This window comes from Silurus aristotelis (assembly GCF_946808225.1).
Source record: "Silurus aristotelis genome assembly, chromosome: 6".
In the NCBI taxonomy this organism is placed as follows: Eukaryota; Metazoa; Chordata; class Actinopteri; order Siluriformes; family Siluridae; genus Silurus; species Silurus aristotelis.
The window spans coordinates 29,774,613-29,796,425 of record NC_139579.1 but is presented as its reverse complement, the minus strand read 5'-3'; the positions used below and the strand labels follow the sequence as shown (position 1 = coordinate 29,796,425).

The following is a 21,813-nucleotide window of genomic DNA, read 5'->3' as shown; positions in this document are numbered from 1 at the left end:
ATTCACAAAATCCTGAACCACACAAAGAACTAGGTTTTAGAGTTCAGACTCAGGAGCTTTGCTCTCCACATACCCACTTTATTCTCACAAAACAAAGTTTAGAACACAATCAAAAAACTCCCAAAGTTTGCTCCAAGTGTGATCTCAGACAAACATACCCACTGACCTCTGACACAGACCTGCCTCAGACCAGCACTGCTGACCAAACTTTGATCAATGTAAACTAGATTATCAGTGGAATGGAATGAGCCTGGGATGATGGACACCAAAAGACAATCCAAAATCCACTGTTCTATATAAAATCTTCCCTGAAAGATTGAGATATAGATATGATATACAGAGAATAAATAGAGTGACTCCAGGCTAGCTATAAGAGCTTCAGAAAAGAAAAACAACCCAGTTGGTGATGAAGAAATCGATGTATACACACAAACAAACACACAGATGTCTGCAATACATTTTACCCTGTAAGATGACTAAGCAAAATCATACATGGTCCATTTTCCCTATACATTTCTTTAGTCTCCACATTTCAAGTGAACCTATGTATGGGCACGTTTGTACATGTTCATATATCTGCTTAGGAATGAGTGTTTGAGAAACTACTCCATCAGGGTTCTCCCATATCCGAGCTTACTGTCTAATTAACAATACTAATTTGATACCGACCTCCACGCCAGACTCGTGCTCTCTGCAGGCTCTCTGTAGCCAAGTCATTTGGCAGGTTTTAAGCTTTAAAGCAATTTATTTGCTTTGTTTGGGTGTAAAATCTGCAATAAGACATCACATTCACGCCACAAAACACAGCAGAAGAGAGATACACTGCAATACGCTACCACACAGACTTCGATATTGGATCAAATCTCTGACTGTATACGTCACTAGCAGGTTTACAGGAATATATTGTGGATAAATTGCTTTTTATTATTTACATCAGCGCACCAGTGACTGATGGTCAGAAAGTCGAGTATATCCAAGTCGAACAAGGAACCCTATCGTGCAGTTTTTATTTACCAAAGAAAAACAATAGAATCATCAACATAGTTCAGTTGTGTGTGTTCAGGAAAATGTAGTTTAGTATTTCCTGAGGGAATCTTCAGTGTTCATTCTTGAAAAGTCCTCGTCACTTTGCGGTTTCCCAAATCAACAAGCTGCATTTTTTCTTAACTTTAAAATAAATACAAATATTTAAAAAGAAGAAGAAAGAAAGAAAAGGATAAGCAAGAATGAGTGTTATAGTGAATAGCGCTTTACTGTAAGCAATTAACTAGAGAACTAACTTGCTTCGTGGAAATTCTATAACGTAGTCTAGGAGGGGGGTAGCTTAGTGCTTAAGGCATTCAACTTTGGATCTGAAGGTTGTGAGTTCAAATCCCAGCCACACCAAGCTGCCATGCCTCTCCCGGGCCTCTGAGCAGGGCTCTTAACCCCTTGGCTGCTCAGTTATAATCAGTGAGAAAAATATAAGCCGTGAATTAAATGGAATAAAAGTATAACACGTCATTCTTTAATAAAGAAAAGTGGACTCCAAATTGCTGATCTAAGTATAATAATTAACCCACTGGCAGTTATGCATGTAAAATGAACATGGCATGAAACCGCATACCTCATGGGCCCTAACACCCTTATTTTCACAAGAGGTTGCCGCTCATTCCAAAGCTCTCGTGAAGAGGCGTGATATCGGGGCTCAGAGAGGGAAACAAACCCTGAGGATCTATTCAAACATCCAAACAAGATGTGTAGCCTGATTTCTGCTTTAAACAGAAGTGAGGAGATATTATTCCCAGATAGCATTTTTGCTAATGCTTTTTTTTTTTTTTGCATAAAACAACCCAGGGGTATAAATCACTGAATGATTCTTGGTAGGAAGAATAAAGAGAAGCAATTTTGAGAAGAATGAAACGAAACAAACAAATCGCACCTGACTAACCAGGCAAGCCAGAGGACGGGTTCCCGGGGACACAAAATCACTTTAAATGCCATTATGTAGAATTTAACCACATCCTTTTAACGATTTCACAATCTAGCCTCTTAAAAAGGAGCATCTTGAACCATTCAGGAGAACTCAAACCCTTAATTTGAGTAATTTCCTTTCACAGAGTTCCATGTAGATCCCATTCATAAAATCTAGAATCCTAAAAGAACTAAGGAGGACATAATTACATTGGTGGTACATCCAAACTCAGCAGCTTTGCTCTTGATCTAAGAAACTCTTTATAGATTAGGTTTCCCTCTCAACCAAACTTAAACAGTTCCATACTTTGGCTTGCACCTTTGAGGAAAGCTTTAAAAGTTCTTCCTCTGAAACTACTCAGAAAAGCTATATTTTTTACAATGAACCTTCTAATAGATTCTTATTCAAATCTGGTTACTTTTAAGAAAAAACTTGTCTGTCAGGAAGATGCAGGTCCACCAGGAAGACTTTCCAGAGGACCTCCCCTGACTTCAAGGGTGTATCATTGGACCTTTATTCTTTTATCTGTAGCATTTACTTTAAAGCTAATCAAAGATACATCCCATGCACAATACAAAGAAAAGTAAAAAAAAAAAAAAAAAAAAAAAACACACTAATGGTACCAAACCCTAAAAATATCATATCTGAGAGTGCTGCCTTTGGAAAACATAGTCTGCTGTGATGAATCTTGATTTCTGCAGAATTTGGTAACAGTATACCAATGGACACATCCTGCAGAGTGTCAACAATTCGGGTTGGTGGAGGTGTTGTAATGGTGTGAGGAATGCAATCTCTGCAAACTTCAGGCCTGAAAAAGCTAAATCAATAAATTATCGAATCCGACTGAAAACCTTCAGAATGATGTAGAAAGCGACAGCTTAAAAATGCAACTGAAAATATCTTAATAGAAGCTCAAAGGAATGTTGGCAACATTATTGTGGAGCACCAATGTCAAGAAGGACTGCTGATTTTGGCAGCAGAGGGGAGGCCCTGGCCTGTTTATCTACCGTAGCTGAAAAAGTGCAAAGGGAGGTTATGAGTTACGACAGCTTGGATGAAATAAAGTCAATGCGCTCGGTTACTTTCCTCTGTGCAGAAGTTACGTAATAAGGAAGTTTTGGTGTGTGTCAACTTTACACGTTTAGAAAGTGTTAAACTGTAGCTTCCAGCATTTCAGTGAACTTTACATTAATGGCATTAGGCAGACAAGCCTTTTTCAGAGCGACTTACAGTTTTACAGCTGTGCAATTAAAGGTTAAGGGCTTTGTTCAAGGGGCCAGACGTGGCAGTTGACCGCCTTAACAAGACCCTTAACTCTTAATTGCTTGAAAATTGGACTGATACCAAATACAGAACCTTAATTGGTACATTTATTGAATTGGGTACTGGACATTTATTGGTACCTTTTTTTGCAGCAGCAGCATGTGTGTAGATACATTATACATGTATCAGTTATACAGTGGAACCCCGCTGTACGAGCATAATTCGTTCTTGAAAATTGGTCGTAGGTCCAGTTGCTCGTACGCTCGAACTGATTTTCCCCATTAGAATGAATGTAAAAGTGATTTAATCCGTTTCGAGATCTCATCCGATCGCTTCTTTCTGCACTTATAAAGTATTTGTAGCCTGTTTTAACAAACAAATACACCGCAAATTACCGTAATATAAACATAATTTTACACTTATTCATGTGGTAGTGGTTGATCGCGAGTGTGAGATGCGCACCACGCTCATAACCTCCACAGTTTCCATGGTAATTCTATTTACTTTCGTTTTCACAGCACCATCACTGATTATATTGGGAGAAACTCTTCAAGATTTCTAGTAAAATAAAAATAAAACTAAAAAAAGGTATGTTTTTGCTGCACTGAACAATGAGAGCGACTGAGTGATACGTCCTCAACTAAGCGACTGATGCGACCCTCCGCCGAAAACGTGAACCGGCAGCGTGGGTTTGCTCGTGCCTTCGAAATTTGCTCGTGAAACAGGGTAAAATTTTGCGAGCAAGTTTGCTCGTATCTGCGTTTGCTCATACTATAGGTTGCTCGTACAACGGGGTTTTACTGTACGACGAAGCAAGAGAAGGTCCAGAAGTGGCACCTGGGCCCATGAGAAAGGCTCTTGACCCCTTAATTGCTTGAATATTGGACTGAAACCTTGATTGGTACCTTTATTGGCTTGAGTACTGGACGTTTATTGGTACCTTATTTTTGCAGTGTGTGTGTAGATAGATTATACATGTATCAGTTATACGGCAAAGCAAGAGAAGGTCCAGAAGTGGCAGCTGGGCCCTTGAGAAAGGCCCTTGACCCCTTAATTGCTTGAATACTGGACTAAAATTGGGACTTTTATTTCCAAGACTGCAATATAATATCTGCGTATTGTTATAATGAATCATCTCTAATAATTCTGTCTGTGCATTGATTATTTAGGGGCACACACACACACACACACACACACACACACACACACTCCTTGCCTTCTATGCATCTTGAGAACATGTGCACCTAATGGGATCATTCCATGTGAGAAAGGAGTGTATGAGAAAAGTAAAAAGTGGCATGTTGAAGGACCTGATCTTGTAGTTGGGAAGCGTGTGCTTCTTCTTGATGACCCTCTTGAGCTGGTTGACGATGATGGAGGTGAGCTGGGGCAGGGGTCTGCCCTCGAACTGCGACTTGACCTCGAAGTCGACCAGCGGGTCCTCGACGAAGGCGAACGACCAGTGCGTGAAGGGCAGCCGGCTGAAGCGCAGGCGCAGGCGCCCGGCCACGCGGCGCATCTTCACGAACAGGTAGGCGGACTTGCCGAACAGCAGATCGACGTCGACGGCGAGGTGGAAGCCGCCCGCGTACTCGAGGTCCACCTCGAAGCCGAGCTCCTCGGGCATGCCGCCTTCGTCCAGCGCCACGGGCCGCACGAGGCGCGCCGTCTTGAAGACGGGCACCGAGTCGCCGAGCGACACGTCGCGCAGACTGAGCCCCTCGAGCAGGCGGCCCGCCGTGCGCGTCTGCAGCAGCTCCTCGAACTCCACGCGGATCTTCTTGGTGACCCAGTGGCGGACCAGCGGCGTGTCGCGCAGCTCGCGGAACAGGAACAGGAAGATCGCGTTGAGGAAGCCGCACGTCTCCGGTTCAGATGGGAGAGAAGAAGAAAGAGGAGGAGGAGGATGGTGCGTTGCAGAAGAGGAAGACGATGGAGAGAAAGGAGGCCCAGGACACGCACCGTCCGTGGGCTGCTTGGACGCGTCTGGTGGCTGCGGATTTGTAAAGTAATCCTTCAGAACCGGATCCGGCACCGCTTTGACGTACTGCACGGTCCGCGCCACGGGCTCCGGGTTTCTCCGGTACAGGAGTGCGAGCTGTAACAGCACGGTTATCACCGCCCCCGTAAACGCTGAAATTAAAATCAAGTAAATCATTTTCTCTTTTTTATATTAATTAATGATAATTCCGATTCTCTCCGCCGCCTGGTCAATACGACATAAGGCGGAATTGAACCACAAAAGCGAGTTCCACCTGGCCGCTCATAAAGCTGCCATATCATCCGCCTGCGCTTTCCCAGGCCTGACCACAAATCCCACACGGAAGGACACCTAGGGCACTATGTAGTGCTATTCCACACACATTAATAGTGCTCCCTTTGAAGGAAGCCATTCTCTATACAAGACTAAGCCCTGGGCTCTTTAGGCTGCATGTAATTGGACGGCAGGACGCCTACGTCATCCATTCGACGACTAGACGCGGTTTACATGTGGCGTCCCAATCCCAAATCTTATTTAAAGATGTAATGTTCGATTTATTTTATTTAGTTTTATATTATTTCGTTTTGTTTTAATTATTTTTTTATAATGTCCATAGGAATATAAAACGTGTGGATATATATTATTTTAAACCATAAACTCTGAGCAAGTTCAAAACAAACAAAAACAAACACCCCATGTAAACAAACTTCCGGTCCGGAATGACGTTTTAGTTTGGATTGGACTTCCGGTTAGGAATTGTATAATCACTCCAAAGGGGCCATTGTAGAGGACGTTTTGATTGCAGGTCATTTATACACAGTACCAATGAATAGTTTGGAAACACAATCTCTTTCAATTATTTTTCTTTTTTTGTGTGTTATTATTATTTACAGTATTGTACATTAATACTGAAGGACATCCAGATTAGGAAAGAACAGAGCCAAGAGAACAGAGTTCATTTGTGACATTTATTGCCTTCTTAATGTGCTTTAGACCTCATCAGTTGTCTTGTGTAGAGCAAAGGTTTAGAACAGAGTCTTCTTCTTTTTTCGGCTTCCTCTATCATGGGGTGCCACAGCGGATCATCCGTCTCCATACCCCCTGTCCTCTACATCTGCCTCTTTCACACCAACTACCTGCATGTCTTCCCTCACCACATCCATAAACCTCCTCCTTGGTCTTCCTCTTTTCCTCCTTTCTGGCGACTTCATCCTCAGCATTCTCCTACTGATATATCCCATGTCCCTCCTCTGCACATGTCCAAACCATCTTAATCTCACCCTCCTCACCTTGTCTTCCTCATATTTATATATATATAAATGCTGCCCAAACCTTTACCTCAGAAACCTCTTTTTTTTTTTCTTTTTCGTCCACAGACTTCTCCACGTTGGTGTACTTTCAGCCCCGGATACAATCAGACAGATACGTCTTCTAACTTCTGAAAACACACTAGAGTGTGATATACTGTAGGTCTAAATATAGCATCAAGCCTTTGCAACCAGTTAAAAATGAATGAGCGCTTTCGTGTAACATAAATATTAACGTTAATGTAATATTAGATGTAATGTATTATACTGTGTTGAAAAGCTAATGGATGTAGCAAGCAGATGGGAATCATTTGTTCATGTCGAGAATTTTTCCTGTCAGCAAAATTATATTGGACCAATGTTTTGCTTGTTTTGTTTGGCAGGGGAAGGCTCAACTGGAAATTCCTTGTGTATTGGGCCAATATTGGCAATAGAGCCAATTTCAAAACAGCTCTGCCAACATGGACTGAGGTTGGCACAGAAGAACAGCTGACTTTCAAGCCAACATTCATGGATTTAAAAGTGGCTTAAAGTCCATCGGGTCTGGGGGCCAAACATTTGCCGGACAGACAATGCTGTTAATCCAACATTATCTTCAAATTAAAGCACTTTTTGGGACACTAGTTCAGGTTACCTGCAGCATTCTAATTTTCCCAAAAGGTCTACGTTGCTTTTTTACACACAAGCAGACTGCTTCATCCTCACAGTCAAACATGGAGGTGGAGGGTTAATGGTTTGGGGTTGTTTTGGAGCAGGGAAGGTTGGAAACTTCCCTGCGAATTCCAGGTTAAAGAAACCATCACGGCTGCCGTTCCATTCTTCAACATACACCATGCATTTGTACATTGGATTCAACTTCACCATACAACAAGACAATGACCAGATGCGTACGTCCGAGCTCTGTAAGCATTATTTAGAGAGGAAACGGTGGGCTGGATTGATGGCTGCTTAGTCACTGCACTTAAAACCTAATGAACTGCTCTGGGAAGAACGGGAGGTCAGAAAGAAATCTCCAACTAGTGAAGAACACCTTTGGCAGGTTTTACAGGAGGCACAGCAAAATATTTCAGCTGAACCTTTAGAGAAAGGAACTTGCCGAGAGTGTGTAAATCTGTTATTCATGATGAAGAAGGATATTTCACTTAGAATAAAGTGGAACATCTGGACATTTATATTCAAAGTAATCATTATAATATCAAATGACCTGGTGTGTTGCATAGAATCAAACAGGCATGTGTCTCTCAAAAGCCTTAAAAGACTAGGAATTTTAACAGGAACTGCAGCCTTACTGAAAGATTATTATTAGACATTTAAATAGTGATGGCATATAAGATTGCACACAATTTGATTAGTAAATATTGAGTCAGAAAGTTTGATTTGGAAGGTTTCTCTGCTACTAAATGAATTTTCGAAACTATGGTGCTTGCAGTTCTTGAAACAAAAAAAACAAAGTATAAATAAAAAGAAATGATTAATTCCAGCTCAAGTGTAACAATAAAGCTTCATGACAAAATAAAGTGGCAGATACAAGATTCACCTGATATAAAACACAATCTTGATATGAGCCTACACTATATCAACAGTTTGTGGACACCTGATCATAAGATTGGTATCTGCTTTTTTGAACGTCCAATTCCACATTTAATCCTTCGTAGCTGTTATAATAATCTCCACTCTTCTGGATTGTTGTTCCACTACATTTTGGAGATTTGGGCTCATTCAGACACAAGGGTGTAAACCATATCTTCATGGAGCTGGCTTTGTGTATAGGAACATTGTCATGCTGGAACAGGTCTGAAGGTTCATGTTCATGTGAGGGAAATATTTCATGGTACCGCATCGAAAGAAGTCATATACAACTGTGCTTCCAACATTTTGACAAAAGTTTTTTAGGAGGAACCATATATGGCTGGAAAGGCCGGATGTTCTAATACTTTTGGCAACTCAAGTTTGAGTGGTTAAACAACAGGAATTAGGTGTGGAAATTGTATGCTCTAGAATATTTCTCATTCACAAGACTGCTTAATTGTGTGCCTCCAACTTTTGGGGGGGAGAAAGTACATAGGGCTGTAAAAGTGTGTCCCAATACTTTTGTCCCTATAGTGTATTACACTCATGGTCCACTTCACTGATGCACTTTATAGGTGTATATTTTCAACATGTCCCTATAGTATAGCTCATCAGCTCTCCTATAACATGTCTAGATCTAAAAAGGAACACATCAGGACCACATATACCACACAAAAGCACTTTATAAAAAACACTCATGCAGAGTATCACCTCTTAAGCTGAATGAATTTGAGTTGCATGAATTGATTGAAGTGTAGTGGTTGCAAAGTGCCAGAAGTTGCACTGAATTGCCCATCCCTGTTCTGAAACATCAGGAAAGACCTGTCTTTGGCTTTGAATGTCCTTAAAGGTTGGGCATTATACACCAAAACAGAAATGAGGTGGAGCAAAATATGATGTATTAGATATGGTAAAGAACATAGTAATGCTTTAACAGTCAAATATTCGGACAACTGTAGTAGTGTTCTTGCAGACAGACAGACAGACAGACAGACAGATAGATCATCTGTCTCCATACTACTCTGTCCTCTACATCTGGCTTTTTTAAACCAAATCAGTGTTATTCACTTAATCGGTCATAATGTTATACCCTGACCGGTGTATAAAATAAAAAATACTCGTCAGCAATTTGTGCAAAACAGCAAAAGGAAAAACAAGGTTTGTTGTTAGGCTCTAGGTTACTGATCAGAAGGTTGGGGGTTCAAGCCCCAGGTTCGCCAAGCTGCCACTTTTGGGCCCCTTGAGAAAAGCCCTTAACCCTCTGTGCTCCAGGGGGCAGTGTATCATGGCTGATCCTGCGCTCTGACCCCAGCGTCCTAACCTATATGAGAAGAACATATTTTATGGGTGAGAGCCGTGTATGCTTCGGTACCTTTTCCCAGATAGCAATAAGAGTAAAAAGTGTATGTGTGTGTGGGTGACTTTGCAAATGCAGCTTGTTGTGTAAATGTTTGTGATGTAGCGTAGAGAGACCCTGACGATCTTCACAGCCATCGTCACTTGCAAACCAAAATGGTGCCGTTCCCAAACCAGGAAGTGATGCAGCTGCTCAGGAAGGTCCCCCTGTAGAACGTTGTGAGGACCTGCGGTGGGAGCTGGGCCTTCCTTAGCATTCTCAAGAACACCAAGGAATCTTTGGGATGAATGTGAATGCTGACTGCACCCTTAGGCCTCTTCACATCACCCACATCAGTACGTGGCTTTACTAACACTCTTGTGGCTGAATATTAACAAATCTCTAAAAGCACACTCCAAAAATCTAGTGGAACATCTTTCCAGAACAGTGGAGGGAATTATAAGAGTACATTGGGAATACACGTGGAATGCGATGGTTAAAAAAACACTTTCTGTACTTGTGACCTGGTGTCCACAAACTTTTGGCAAAACAGTGTCAAAATCTTTGCGTTGGTTTGTGTTTCCTGTAAAAACAAAATGATCCGCCTTCTTCCCACTATGATATTTGCCTTTTATTTTTTAATTGATCATAATTTGAGATTTATGTTTAAATTCAAATACAGAAGTGCACAACTTTACAAAATGGCGCCATCTATTGGTACAAACCGTGAAATGCTCTTTCATCTTGTTAAGTGAGCAGAATGAATTTAGATCATTTTGATTCTTGATTTTTTTTTTTTAAATGCTTTCTAACTGCATTTACTCACTTTTATTTCAGGAAAAGCTTTTTTAAATATTACAAAACAATATACACAGTACACAGTACAGCTCATAGAGCAAAGTCTAACTTAGTCGAACCTAAAAAAAAAAGGCATTATTAATCGATTCAAATCTAAATCTCCAAAATATAAATTCATCAGTCGTGCTTTTCACACCATAGCCTTCAGTGGTATCCTGCCTGAATTAATCTTCCTTTTAAAACCATCATTTGTGACTCCACGGCTCTAGAAACCATCACAGACAGACAGTGAAAATGTCATTACTAAAGCAATAAACACAGTTGAACACTTCTCTTTTCACTGCAGCCGCAGCTGCACCTCCCACATACATCATTTCCAGCAGAAGCTTTAATAATAACCTCATAATGACCCTGAACTTTCCATGACTTTTTGTGCATTTTTCTGTGCATTATGCTTTTCCTGGGAATTTAAAATGAAGGCAAATAGTGTGCTTTTGTGCGAATTCTACAGGAAAGAAAACGCAAAAATATAAAAAAGTGTATCTGTGTCGAAAACCATTTCTTTTCCTCGGGTGTCACCAACTTGCAAACTGAGGAGAGAAATAAGGGAGAGAGAAACTCGTGGGAAAAGAAAGTAAAAGAATTGAGGAGAGAGAAAAAGTAATACGGAGAGAGAGAAATAATGGAGAGAGAAAATGAAATAAGGAGAAAGAAACAGAAATGAGAAAGAGAGAAAGTAATGGGGAGAGAGAAAAATAATTGAGGAGAGAGGGAGAAATAATAGAAACAATGAAATAAGGAGAGAGAGAGAGAGAGAGAGAGAGAGAGAGAGAGAGAGAGAGAGAGAGAGAGAGAGAGAGAGAAGCAATGGGAAGAAAGAGAAAAAATAAGGAGATAGAGAGAAGAAAATAAAATAAAAAGAGAGAGAAAAAGAAAGGAAAGAGAAAAAGTAATGGGGAGAGAGAGAAAGAAATAAGGTAGATTAAAGGAAATAGAGAGAGAAAAAGAAAAGAAGAGAGAGAGAAAGAAATGAGGGAGAGAGAAAAAAATAGAAAAATTGATGGTGTGAAAGAGAAATGAGGGAGAGAGAGAAGTGTGAGAGAAAGAAAAGAGAAGAGAGAAAAAGAGAATTGATGATAGAGCTAAAGAAAACATGTGATTGAAAGAAATGAGGTTAAAGAGAAAAAAATAAGGAGAGAGGAGAAAATGAACTGAGAGAGAGAAAGGAAAGAGGAGAGAGTGATAGAACTGAGAAGAGAGAGAAAGAAAAAGGTGTGAGAGAATGAGCGATGAGGAGAATGATCAAAAAAAACGAGGAGAGAAAGGAGGGAGAGGGGAAAAGAAATGGGGTGAGAGAGAAGAGAGAGAGAGAGAGAGAGAGAGAGAGAGAGAGAGAGAGAGAAATAAGAAGAAAGAAATGTGGAGGAAGAATTAAATAAGTAGAAAGAAAGAAATAAAGAAAAAATAAAGTGAGGGAGAAAAAGGAGAGAGAGAGAGAGAGAGAGAGAGAGAGAGAGAGAGAGAGAGAGAGAGAGAGAGAGAGAGAGATGATGTATGTATATCTGATCGATGTATGTGAACTCGATTGCTTTGGCCTGGCCCCGGCAGCGCCTGTCAGTGAGTGAACTCAGGCGCTAGTGAACTTAGCGTGTAGCTTTAACACCATGTCCTCTCAGGCGCCTCCAAAACCGTGGGAAAGACGAATTCCTGGAGCTGCTGGAGCTCCACTGAACTTTCGGTTTGTAAAATAATCGGTTTTAATCCCGTCCTTGAGTTTTATATACAGATTTAACTGCGATCTCGGGTTTCTATTACCCGAATGAGCTAAATAGTGACAGGCCCTGGTTTCATCCCGAATTGCTGCATGAACACTAGAAGAGTGCACTACACAGGGCACGAAGTATGGGCATCGACGCCTTGTTATGGTCCCTATACGTCTGTATTTGGGATGCGACCAACTGTTTTTGCTTCTAGCTATAGAGCAAATAAAAACGCCGTGTGTGTGTGTGTGTGTGTGTGTGTGTGTGTGTGTGTGTGTATGTATGTGTGTGTATGTATGTGTGTGTGTGTGTGTGTGTGTGTGTGTGTGTGTGTGTGAGAGAGAGAGAAAATGTAAATGCACAAGCAAAATCAAATAGCAACTCTTGTTGGCAGAGAGAGAGAGAGAGAGAGAGAGAGAGAGAGAGAAAGGAAATGTACAGAAAGTTTTGAGAGAAATAAGAAAGAAAGAAAATGTGTTTCCTCAAATATTAAAAGTTGTGGGCAGATAAAGAAATGGTAAAAAAGCAGATGTATGAAGAGAGAGAGAGAGAGAGAGAGAGATACAGTGGAATGTAGAGGAAGAGATAGAGAGATGAGAATAGCAAAAATAAATGGTGAGAGATGAGGAGAATTTGAGAAAGAAATGGGCGAGTGAGAGAGAAAGATACCAAACGAGGAAGAAGTAGTGAGTGATAGAGGGTGATAAGAAAGAGAAAGAAATCGTGAGAGATCAGGAGACTAAGAGAGATGAGGGTGCAATTAATAAATAGTGAGAAAGATGAGGAGACTGAAAGAAGGAGATAAGAAGAGAGTGAGAGAAAGATGAGGAGAGTAAGAGAGAGTGATGAGGAGAGTGAGAGGTGAGGAAAGTGAGAGTGAGAGAGAGAGATGAGAGTGAGAGAAATATTAGAAGAGTAAAATAAATTAAATAGTCAATGAAATAGTGAGAGAGAGCTGAGAGTGAGAGAAAGGTTAGGAGAGTAATAGAGAGATGTGTTATGATAAATAGGGGAATGAGAAAAAGAAATGGTGAAAGTGGAGTTAAGGAGGCAAAGAAAAGGTGAGAAATGAGAGTGATGAAGAGATTAAGAGAATGAGCAAATAAAAAAGAGAATTCAGGAGAATGATAGAAAGAAATGAGGAGAGTGGGAGAAAGAGATGAGAAGAGTGTAACACAGATGAGGAGAGTAAGGGAAAGAGATGAGTGAGAAAGAGATGAGGAGAATGAGCAAATGAAAAGAGAAATGAGGAGAGTGAGACAAAGAGATGAGGAGAGTAAGAAAGAGATTAAGAGAATTAAAAAAGAGATGAGGAGCGTGAGAGAAAGAGATGAGCATGAGAGAAAGAGATAAGGAGAGTGAGAGAAAGAGATGGGAGTGAAAAAAAGAGATGAGAGTGAGAAAAAGAGATGAGAGTGAGAGAAAGAGATTAGAAGTGTGAGAGAAATAGATGAGGAGAGTGAAAGAAAGAGATGGAGAGTTAGAGACAGAGATGAGGAGAGTGAGATAAAGAGTTGAGTGAGAGAAAGATATGAGGAGAGTGAGAGAAAAAGATGAGCAGAGTGATAGAAAGAGATGAGCATGAGAGAAAGAGATGGGTTGAGTGAGAAAAAGAGATGAGCTTGAGAAATAGATGAGGAGAGTGAAAGAAAGAGATGGAGAGTTAGAGACAGAGATGAGGAGAGTGAGAAAGTGAAGAGGCGAGTGAGATAAAGAGATGAGGAGAGTAATAAAACAGAGATGAGAGTGAGAATGAGAAGAGGATAGTGAGAGAAAGAGATGAGAACGAGAGAGGAATATAGGAAGAAAAAGATGGCTGGAGAAAGAAACAGTGTGAAAGATGGAGGAGAAGAAATGGCGAGATAGATTGATAAGCTGATATGGAGAGAGAGAGAGAGAGAGAGAGAGAGAGAGAGAGAGAGAGAGAGATGAACTGATCAGGATCTGTAGCAGGCTGTACAGATGGAAAATGGATGGATTGGAATTGAATTTATGTGCAGAAACATGCAGTTTATTGAACCACATTAATGATATAACTATTATCAGAGATGATCTGAGGGAGAAATCTTGAGAGGAACCAGACTCCAAAGGAGACCTATTTTCATCTGGCTGACACCGAATTTCCATTTGTTACAGTTCCATCATTGTTGAGGTTCTGATCATCGTAGTCCCAAACCATTGGAGAAAACTGTTCCTATTAATTGCAGTCCAAATCCATCTTCATAGTTGTTGAGATCCTCCAAAGTAACCTGAAAAGATCTTCTTTCATGGGTAGGGTGTCAGGATGAAGAAAGGTCCAGATAGAAGAAAGGGAGAAGATTGGTGGTATTGTTAGGTTATTAGATATCCTTAGAGTAATTCCAAAAAAAACCTTAGTTTAGTCCATTGTGTTTCTCCACGGACCATTTTTACTGAAGCACCACCCGTTAAACTCTGGCGTGCTCCGGACAGGTAACACAAAAGACGCTTCAGAAAGATAAATAGACAAACGGTAAGAAAACAGCGAGAAGGAGGTTCAGGCCAAAGAAAACGTTCATCATCATCATTTTTAAGTAAAACATAAAGAAAGCGGCATACAGTGCGGTTACCGTTTTTTTTAAATTAATTCTTATTTGATTATATATACCGTATTTTTCGGACTATAAGCCGCAACTTTTTTCCCACGTTTTGAACCCCGCGGCTTAAACAACGAAGCGGCTAATTTATGAATTTTTCCTGGGTTTTTCCCGGTTTTACAAACTTCAAGCCAAAAAACTGAACCCCATAACATTAGACCAATGAATTTTCTGAACAGAAACGAAAAAACGCACCTCACCTGTGTTCTGAGCTGCACGGCTTCAGGAGAAAAAAGTTTTTTTTTAAACGCACGGCGATGCCAAAAGATAAATAGATAAAAGATAATAGTCAAAGAAATTAGAAATGAGCATCAGAAAATAATAAGGACATATTCCTCTGTCTTACACACATGCAGTAAAACCGGAAAATGCAGTTGCATGCAATTCCCAAAATACCGCTATGCTCCTAAAGGAAGCACAACATATTTCACCCGTTACACCGTGTGTAACGTGTCATTCGTTAAAGCCTGTGTAAAGTTCATCAGTGTAGACAGGTGTGGCTTATTTATGTTCAAAATAAAAATATTTGTAAAATTCAGTGGGTGCGGCTTATATATGGGTGCGCTTTATAGTCTGGAAATTACGGTATTTATTTACACTTATGTATTTGCATTTTGATTTAATACGGCAACTAAATAGGTTAAGTTTTCACAAACTACTTATTTATTTTAAGGGACTTAAACACGAGGTGGTATCAAAAAGTTTCGAGACTCGCTCTGTTTACGAGAAACTATTTTATTTATCCAAGTTAACACACTGTAATCTTTAAAATAGTCACCTCGCACAGTAACACAGCGCCCCCTGTCTTCGTTCTGCGAGTTGCACTGGACCTCTGCAACGGTGTCAAAACCTTCAAACCTCCCAATGCACACAGGACGATGTCTTTTGACACTGATTTATAAGGGCGGTGCTTCCTGTGACTGTGCGTGCAGCCTTGTGCTGCCATCTGCTGGCGTGTTATAAAACTGGTTTTAAAACGTTCATACCCCCTCGTATATACTGCTATCATTACAATTATTAGAGATTTGAATGATTTGAATCTTTCTTTTTAGTTCCACCGATTTCACGGGAGGAATCGGTCTCTCGCCGTCGATCCCTTCCACCATGACGCGTATGGCGCCTCCGATACCGCAGCGTCCAATCAAGCAGAACTACCGTCCGGCCTACAGCTCTTTTCCGCCCTCTTACAGCCCCTTCAGCAGCTCTCCGTACGGAAGCTACAGCCCGTACAGCTACGGCGGTTTGGGCTACAGTCGCCTCCCTCCCCTGGAGGACGTGCCGCCGAGCCGCTTTGTGCAGCACGCGGAGGAGAGCAGCCGAGGAGCGTTCCAGTCGGTCGAGAGCATCGTGCACGCTTTCTCCTCCGTCAGCATGATGCTGGACGCCACCTTCTCGGCCGTCTACAACAGCTTCCGAGCCGTGCTTGACGTCGCCAATCACTTCTCCCGCCTACGAGTCCATTTCACCAAAGTGCTCTCGGCCTTCGCACTCGTCCGCACGCTGCGATACCTGTACCGCCGCCTGCAGAGGATTTTGGGACTGAGGTCGGGCGCCGACGTGGACGAGCTGTGGGACGACAGTGCAGCAAGTGCCGTGGTTTCAGGAGGCAGAGGAGCCGCTGCTGGGGATTCCAGAGACGGCACAGTCAAGTCTTGGCCCATATTTCTGTTTCTGGCGGTGGTTTTCGGTGGACCGTACCTTATCTGGAAACTTCTGAGATCGGAGGAGGGTGCAGAAGAGCACGGTGGGGCTTCATCTTTATGTCTCTCTTTCTTTCTCTCTTTATTTTTTTTTCTCTTTTCTATCTTTCTTTGTACACTCCTTTTTTTGTTTTTTTCTCTTATCTAATAATTTCTTTTTTAAGAATTCCCCCAATTAATCTGCTATATTATAAAAAAATTTTAAACTATGGAAATAAAACATTAAAATAATAAATATAAGAAGGTTTTCCTTACGGTACCACCAAATTCTGAAGAAACGCCTGAAAATGAACTGAACAAATTATCAAAGATATATTTCTTTTTTTAAACAAAAAATTTTATCGATATTATTTATTTATACAATGCTTATCGAGGTAAATGGAGTGATCAAACTATTTTTATAAAAAATGTATAATACAAATGTAACATAGTGAGAACAGAGAATATTAGGACATTGGAAATCTCTGCTAGAATTATAGATTTGGGATGTGAGGTCGTACTCATCAGCTGTGTTTTGACTCTGAATTTCGCATACTGATAAAAGTAAAGGACATAAATGATTCTGCTTGTGCCCTCAGTTTTCCACTGGGTCTTAAAGTCACAATTTTAAAATTTGAAAGTCAAAATATTAAGGCCTTAAAAAGTCTTAAATTCGCTGTTTTTGGTCTTAAATAATTTTAAACAGGTGTTAATTGTCCGACGTCCATGTGATGCCCCCTCTAATGCTCATTAAAATGCTGATGCAGCACTTTAGAATGTTTTTGTTTATAACTTCAAATGAGACCAACATGCAACAGCCAATCGGCTTTCTGTTCTTGTGTGTTCTTGATGTGATATACAGTGAGGAAAATAAGTATATGAACACCCTGCTATTTTGCAAGTTCTCCCATTTAGAAATCATGGAGGGGTCTGAAATTGTCATCGTAGGTGCATGTCCACTGTAAGAGACATAATCTAAAAAAAAAAATCCAGAAATCACAATATATGATTTTTAAACTATTTATTTGTATGATACAGCTGCAAATAAGTATTTGAACACCTGTCTATCAGCTAGAATTCTGACCCTCAAAGACCTGTTAGTCCGCCTTTAAAATGTCCACCTCCACTACATTTATTATCCTAAATTAGATGCACCTGTTTGAGGTCGTTAGCTGCATAAAGACACCTGTCCACCCCATACAATCAGTAAGAATCCAACTACTAACATGGCCAAGACCGAAGAGCTGTCCAAAGACACTAGAGACAAAAATGTACACCTACACAAGGCTGGAAAGGGCTACGGGGAAATTGCCAAGCAGCTTGGTGAAAAAAGGTCCACTGTTGGAGCAATCATTAGAAAATGGAAGAAGCTAAACATGACTGTCAATCTCCCTCGGACTGGGGCTCCATGCAACAGCCCAGAACTACACGGGAGGAGCTGGTCAATGACCTGAAAAGAGCTGGGACCACCGTTTCCAAGGTTACTGTAGGTAATACACTAAGACGTCATGGTTTGAAATCATGCATGGCACGGAAGGTTCCCCTGCTTAAACCAGCACATGTCCAGGCACATCTTAAGTTTGCCAATGACCATTTGGATGATCCAGAGGAGTCATGGGAGAAAGTCATGTGGTCAGATGAGACCAAAAAAGAACTTTTGGGTTATAAATCCACTAAACGTGTTTGGAGGAAGAACAATAATGAGTACCCTCCCAAGAACACCATCCCTACTGTGAAGCATGGGGGTGGTAGCATCATGCTTTGGGGGTGTTTTTCTGCACATGGGACAGGGCGACTGCACTGTATTAAGAAGAGGATGACCGGGGCAATGTATTGCGAGATTTTGGGGAACAACCTCCTTCCCTCAGTTAGAGCATTGAAGATGGGTCGAGGCTGGGTCTTCCAACATGACAATGACCTGAAGCACACAGCCAGGATAACCAAGGAGTGGCTCTGTAAGAAGCATATCAAGGTTCTGGCGTGGCCTAGCCAGTCTCCAGACCTAAACCCAATAGAGAATCTTTGGAGGGAGCTCAAACTCCATGTTTCTTAGCAACAGGCCAGAAACCTGACTGATCTAGAGAAGATCTGTGTGGAGGAGTGGGCCAAAATCCCTCCTGCAGTGTGTGAAAACCTGGTGAAAAACTACAGGAAACGTTTGACCTCTGTAATTGCAAACAAAGGCTACTGTACCGAATATTAACATTGACTTTCTCAGGTGTTCACATACTTATTTGCAGCTGTATCATACAAATAAATAGTTAAAAAATCATACATTGTGATTTCTGGATTTTTTTTTTTTAGATTATGTCTCTCACAGTGGACATGCACTTACGATGACAATTTCAGACCCCTCCATGATTTCTAAGTGGGAGAACTTGCAAAATAGCAGGGTGTTCAAATACTTATTTTCCTCACTGTAGATCTTACATTTTAATCTTGATGTTCTTGATAAGGTCTTAACAAGTCGTAGATTTTAAATGTGGTGTTTGTGTGTTTAGGCACCAACTGGGCAAGTGGTGAAGACGACCACGTGGTAGCCAGAGCTGAGTACGACTTCACTGCTGCGTCTGAGGAGGAGATCTCTTTCCAGGCTGGAGATATGCTGAACCTGGCTCTAAAGGGTAATGAACCCACCTTCATACACAGAAAATCAAATGCTGCTGCAATAAATCACAAATCTTTGAAATTTATAACCACATTCATGGGGGCATGGGGCAGACGCCCTTCTCTAGGGCGATTTATAAGGACCCAGCAGTGGGAGAATGCAAAATGGGTGAGCGTAAGGATTCAAACAAGTTTGACCAATTGTGATGTCTAGACGACTGGGTCAGAGCAGTGGTGAACCGGCGACAGGGTCGAGGCTCATTGATGCACGTGGGGAGCGAAGGCTGGCCTGTGTGGTCTGATTCATCAAACGAGCTCCTGTAGCTCAAACTGCTTAAGAAGTTCATGCTGTTGATGCTCGAAGGGTCATGACTGTTTTGGCAGCAAAATGGGGACCAACACTATATTATGCTGGTGGTCATAATGTTATGCCTGATTGGTGTATATAGAGATCTATATAGAGATTCCACCCTATCCCAAGGGATTTGAGATTGTTCCTCCATACAGATGACTCCACAAGCTTCAAAATGTCAAGGTCCATGCTTATGGACTCTCCTCATCAGTTCATCCCATAGGATTTCTATAGGGTTCAATCAGAGGACTGAGATGATTATGAACAATAAAGACAATTTTTCACAACCTCAGGGAACTGTACTCTCAGCAAAAAGGTAGACCCGGGTTCACATTTCTCCGGTACTGAGAATTAACCAAATGTTGTACACCTTTCTTTCCTCCTATTCCCTACCAATTTGTCAATGCTGACAGTTTTTTTTTTTTTTTTTAAGGAAATTATGTTTTACTTTGTGTCGTGAAATGTTTTGAAGAAAGTCAGTCCATATTGTCACTTATTGATATATTATACAGCTACTTGCAAGACTATTCCCACATTACAAAAAAGCTTGGATGATACTTGCTGATAACCGATTAAAAGATTTTAATAAAAAGACATGAAAATGTGCTGTAGGAAATAAGTATGAACATATTGATTAATAAATATAATTATATAATTAATAAATTATGAGTAATAAATACCTTATAGCGTGCACAAATAAACAAATAAAACAGCATGTGGTGATTCGCCTCTAGAGGCCACTCTCGTAATGCCAGCAGCCCGGAAAAACTATCGGTATGGATTTTTGCCCATAGTCAACAGCCGATTAATTGATCTACCTCTATTACAAAGTTAAGCAACAGCCTTACATCAGACTGACACAGAAATCTCCTTCTATACATGCTAAAGAAACATTTCCTGAAGGTCATTGTGCATGAGCTGTTGTATGATGTATGGAAATGTTAAGGAACTACTGTCAGATCAGATCAACCTTTTGACCAATCAGAATTAAGTTGGATTTAAGTATAAAGTCTTTGATGTACTCAAGATGTGTTTATACTCATAATCTGGTGGTGCTAATTAAAGATCCATACTTTACTTTGGACTATGACAATTAATGGTGCACTAAATACATTTGACCGTGCTGCACCGTGCTTACGACAGAACTCAAAGTGCATTTGTTATATTTAACGCATTCACATTCATAAGCCTGACTCTTGTCACGTTCTGCACCTCCAGAGCAACAGCCAAGGGTGCGTGGGTGGCTGCTGGCCAGCGTGGATGGTCAGACTACAGGCCTCGTCCCCGCCAACTACGTCAAAATCCTGGGGAGGAGGAGGGGCAGGAGGCAAGCTGAGCTAGAAAGGTTGGCACAGCTCCAGCAGTCAGCGCCGGTTCAAGTTACTGCCACTGTGCCATCTTCAGCCGCAGCTTCAGCAGATCAACCAGATCACGAGAAGCTGCTGGAGAGTGTGTATGCTGAAAACCCAGTATGTACAAACACAGCAGTGATGATGAGCAGCTCAAACAGTGCACTAGAAACTCCCGAAAAACTTGACTTATAAAAGTTTGTGTGTGTGTGTGTGTGTGTGTATGTATATATATATTCTCCAGAATTGATACGAATCTTCTCATGTGTGATTTTCATCCACCTGCTTTTACGCGTTTTAAATCCAATAATAGAAATGGCAAAAAAACGAGGTGGTTACACGGATAAGTAGAAGATGTGACGATCAAAACGTCGACTGGAGCACTTTCAATGACTTTTGGTCGTTTCGTTTATAAAAAGTTACTAAACGTTTATACGGAATTGGAAATGAATTTATTAAAAAGTAGAAAGGGGGGGGGGGTTACATAGCTGCTGATATTATGTTTAAAGGTTTGATTGGGATATTTTGATTCGAAATTAAAAGGATTAAAAACATTTACCAATATAAATAAATAAATAATGCCCTGTTTATTTCATGAAACGTGGAGAATCTGCTAAGGAAAACCATTTAATGAAAAAAAAAAAAAAGTGGTAGGGATGATTTAAAGGAGCGGTTTGTACATTTTCACGCTATTTGCTGCTTGTGATCGCAATGTACCTTGCATTCGCAATCCTGTTTGACCAAAAAGCCCCCGGTTGAAATCGGTATAAAATGTTAACGACGAGCAGCAAATCTGAGCAGTTCCGCCCGGGTGGGTGGAGCTTGTTTCTGGACCAGAAAAAAAAAAATATAGACTTAATGTCTGAAAAAAGAGCCAACTCAAATAAAAGCAGGAGTGAATTCAATCTATTATATTGTATCCATGGAATATTTTTTTATCTGGATGTAAAAAAAATTTCATACTGCACCTTTGAATTTTACGCTACGCCTGGGGGTGGAGCTTGTTTCTGGCCCAGAAAAAAAACAAAAAAAAAAAACAACCCACAGTAGATCTAAGACCTGAAATAAAAAAAAAACAATTCCAGTGAAATCAGGACCAAAAGCAGAATCTGTGTTATGGTTTGGGTTATTGATGTTAATCAGCTGTTTATTGAATAAGCAGCTGATTCCCCCCCCCCCCCCCCCCCACAATACGTGTAGAATGCGTGTCGTTCCCCCCCCCCCCCCCCCCCGAAAGGTTAAA

At 40.9% G+C, this 21,813-nt stretch overlaps 2 protein-coding genes and 1 long non-coding RNA gene across 4 annotated transcripts in view; 2 read left to right on the top strand and 1 right to left on the bottom strand.

Annotated features, from left to right (window-relative positions):
• Positions 1-5,593, bottom strand: part of pdzd8 (PDZ domain containing 8) — a 61,822-nt gene extending 56,229 nt beyond the window's left edge. Inside the window, exon 1 of one of the 2 annotated variants that reach the window (XM_083544561.1) lies at positions 4,528-5,593. In XM_083544561.1, coding sequence (XP_083400687.1) covers positions 4,528-5,375 — 848 coding nt within the window. In that variant the 5' untranslated portion in view covers positions 5,376-5,593. The remainder of the gene's footprint in view (positions 1-4,527) is intronic. The other variant, XM_083544560.1, reaches the window with a different exon arrangement.
• Positions 5,242-7,006, top strand: LOC310727964. Its single transcript, XR_014534138.1, has 3 exons — positions 5,242-5,366; positions 6,575-6,664; positions 6,889-7,006. It is a non-coding gene; the product is annotated as an uncharacterized lncRNA (long non-coding RNA).
• Positions 7,007-11,786: 4,780 nt separating this feature from the next.
• pex13 (peroxisomal biogenesis factor 13) lies at positions 11,787-21,187 on the top strand. The gene is made up of 4 exons (XM_083544809.1): positions 11,787-11,946; positions 15,636-16,327; positions 18,764-18,886; positions 20,440-21,187. Exons 1-4 carry the CDS (start codon positions 11,873-11,875, stop codon positions 20,763-20,765), a joined length of 1,215 nt encoding a protein of 404 aa, XP_083400935.1. The 5' UTR covers positions 11,787-11,872; the 3' UTR covers positions 20,766-21,187.
• Positions 21,188-21,813: the final 626 nt, after the last annotated feature.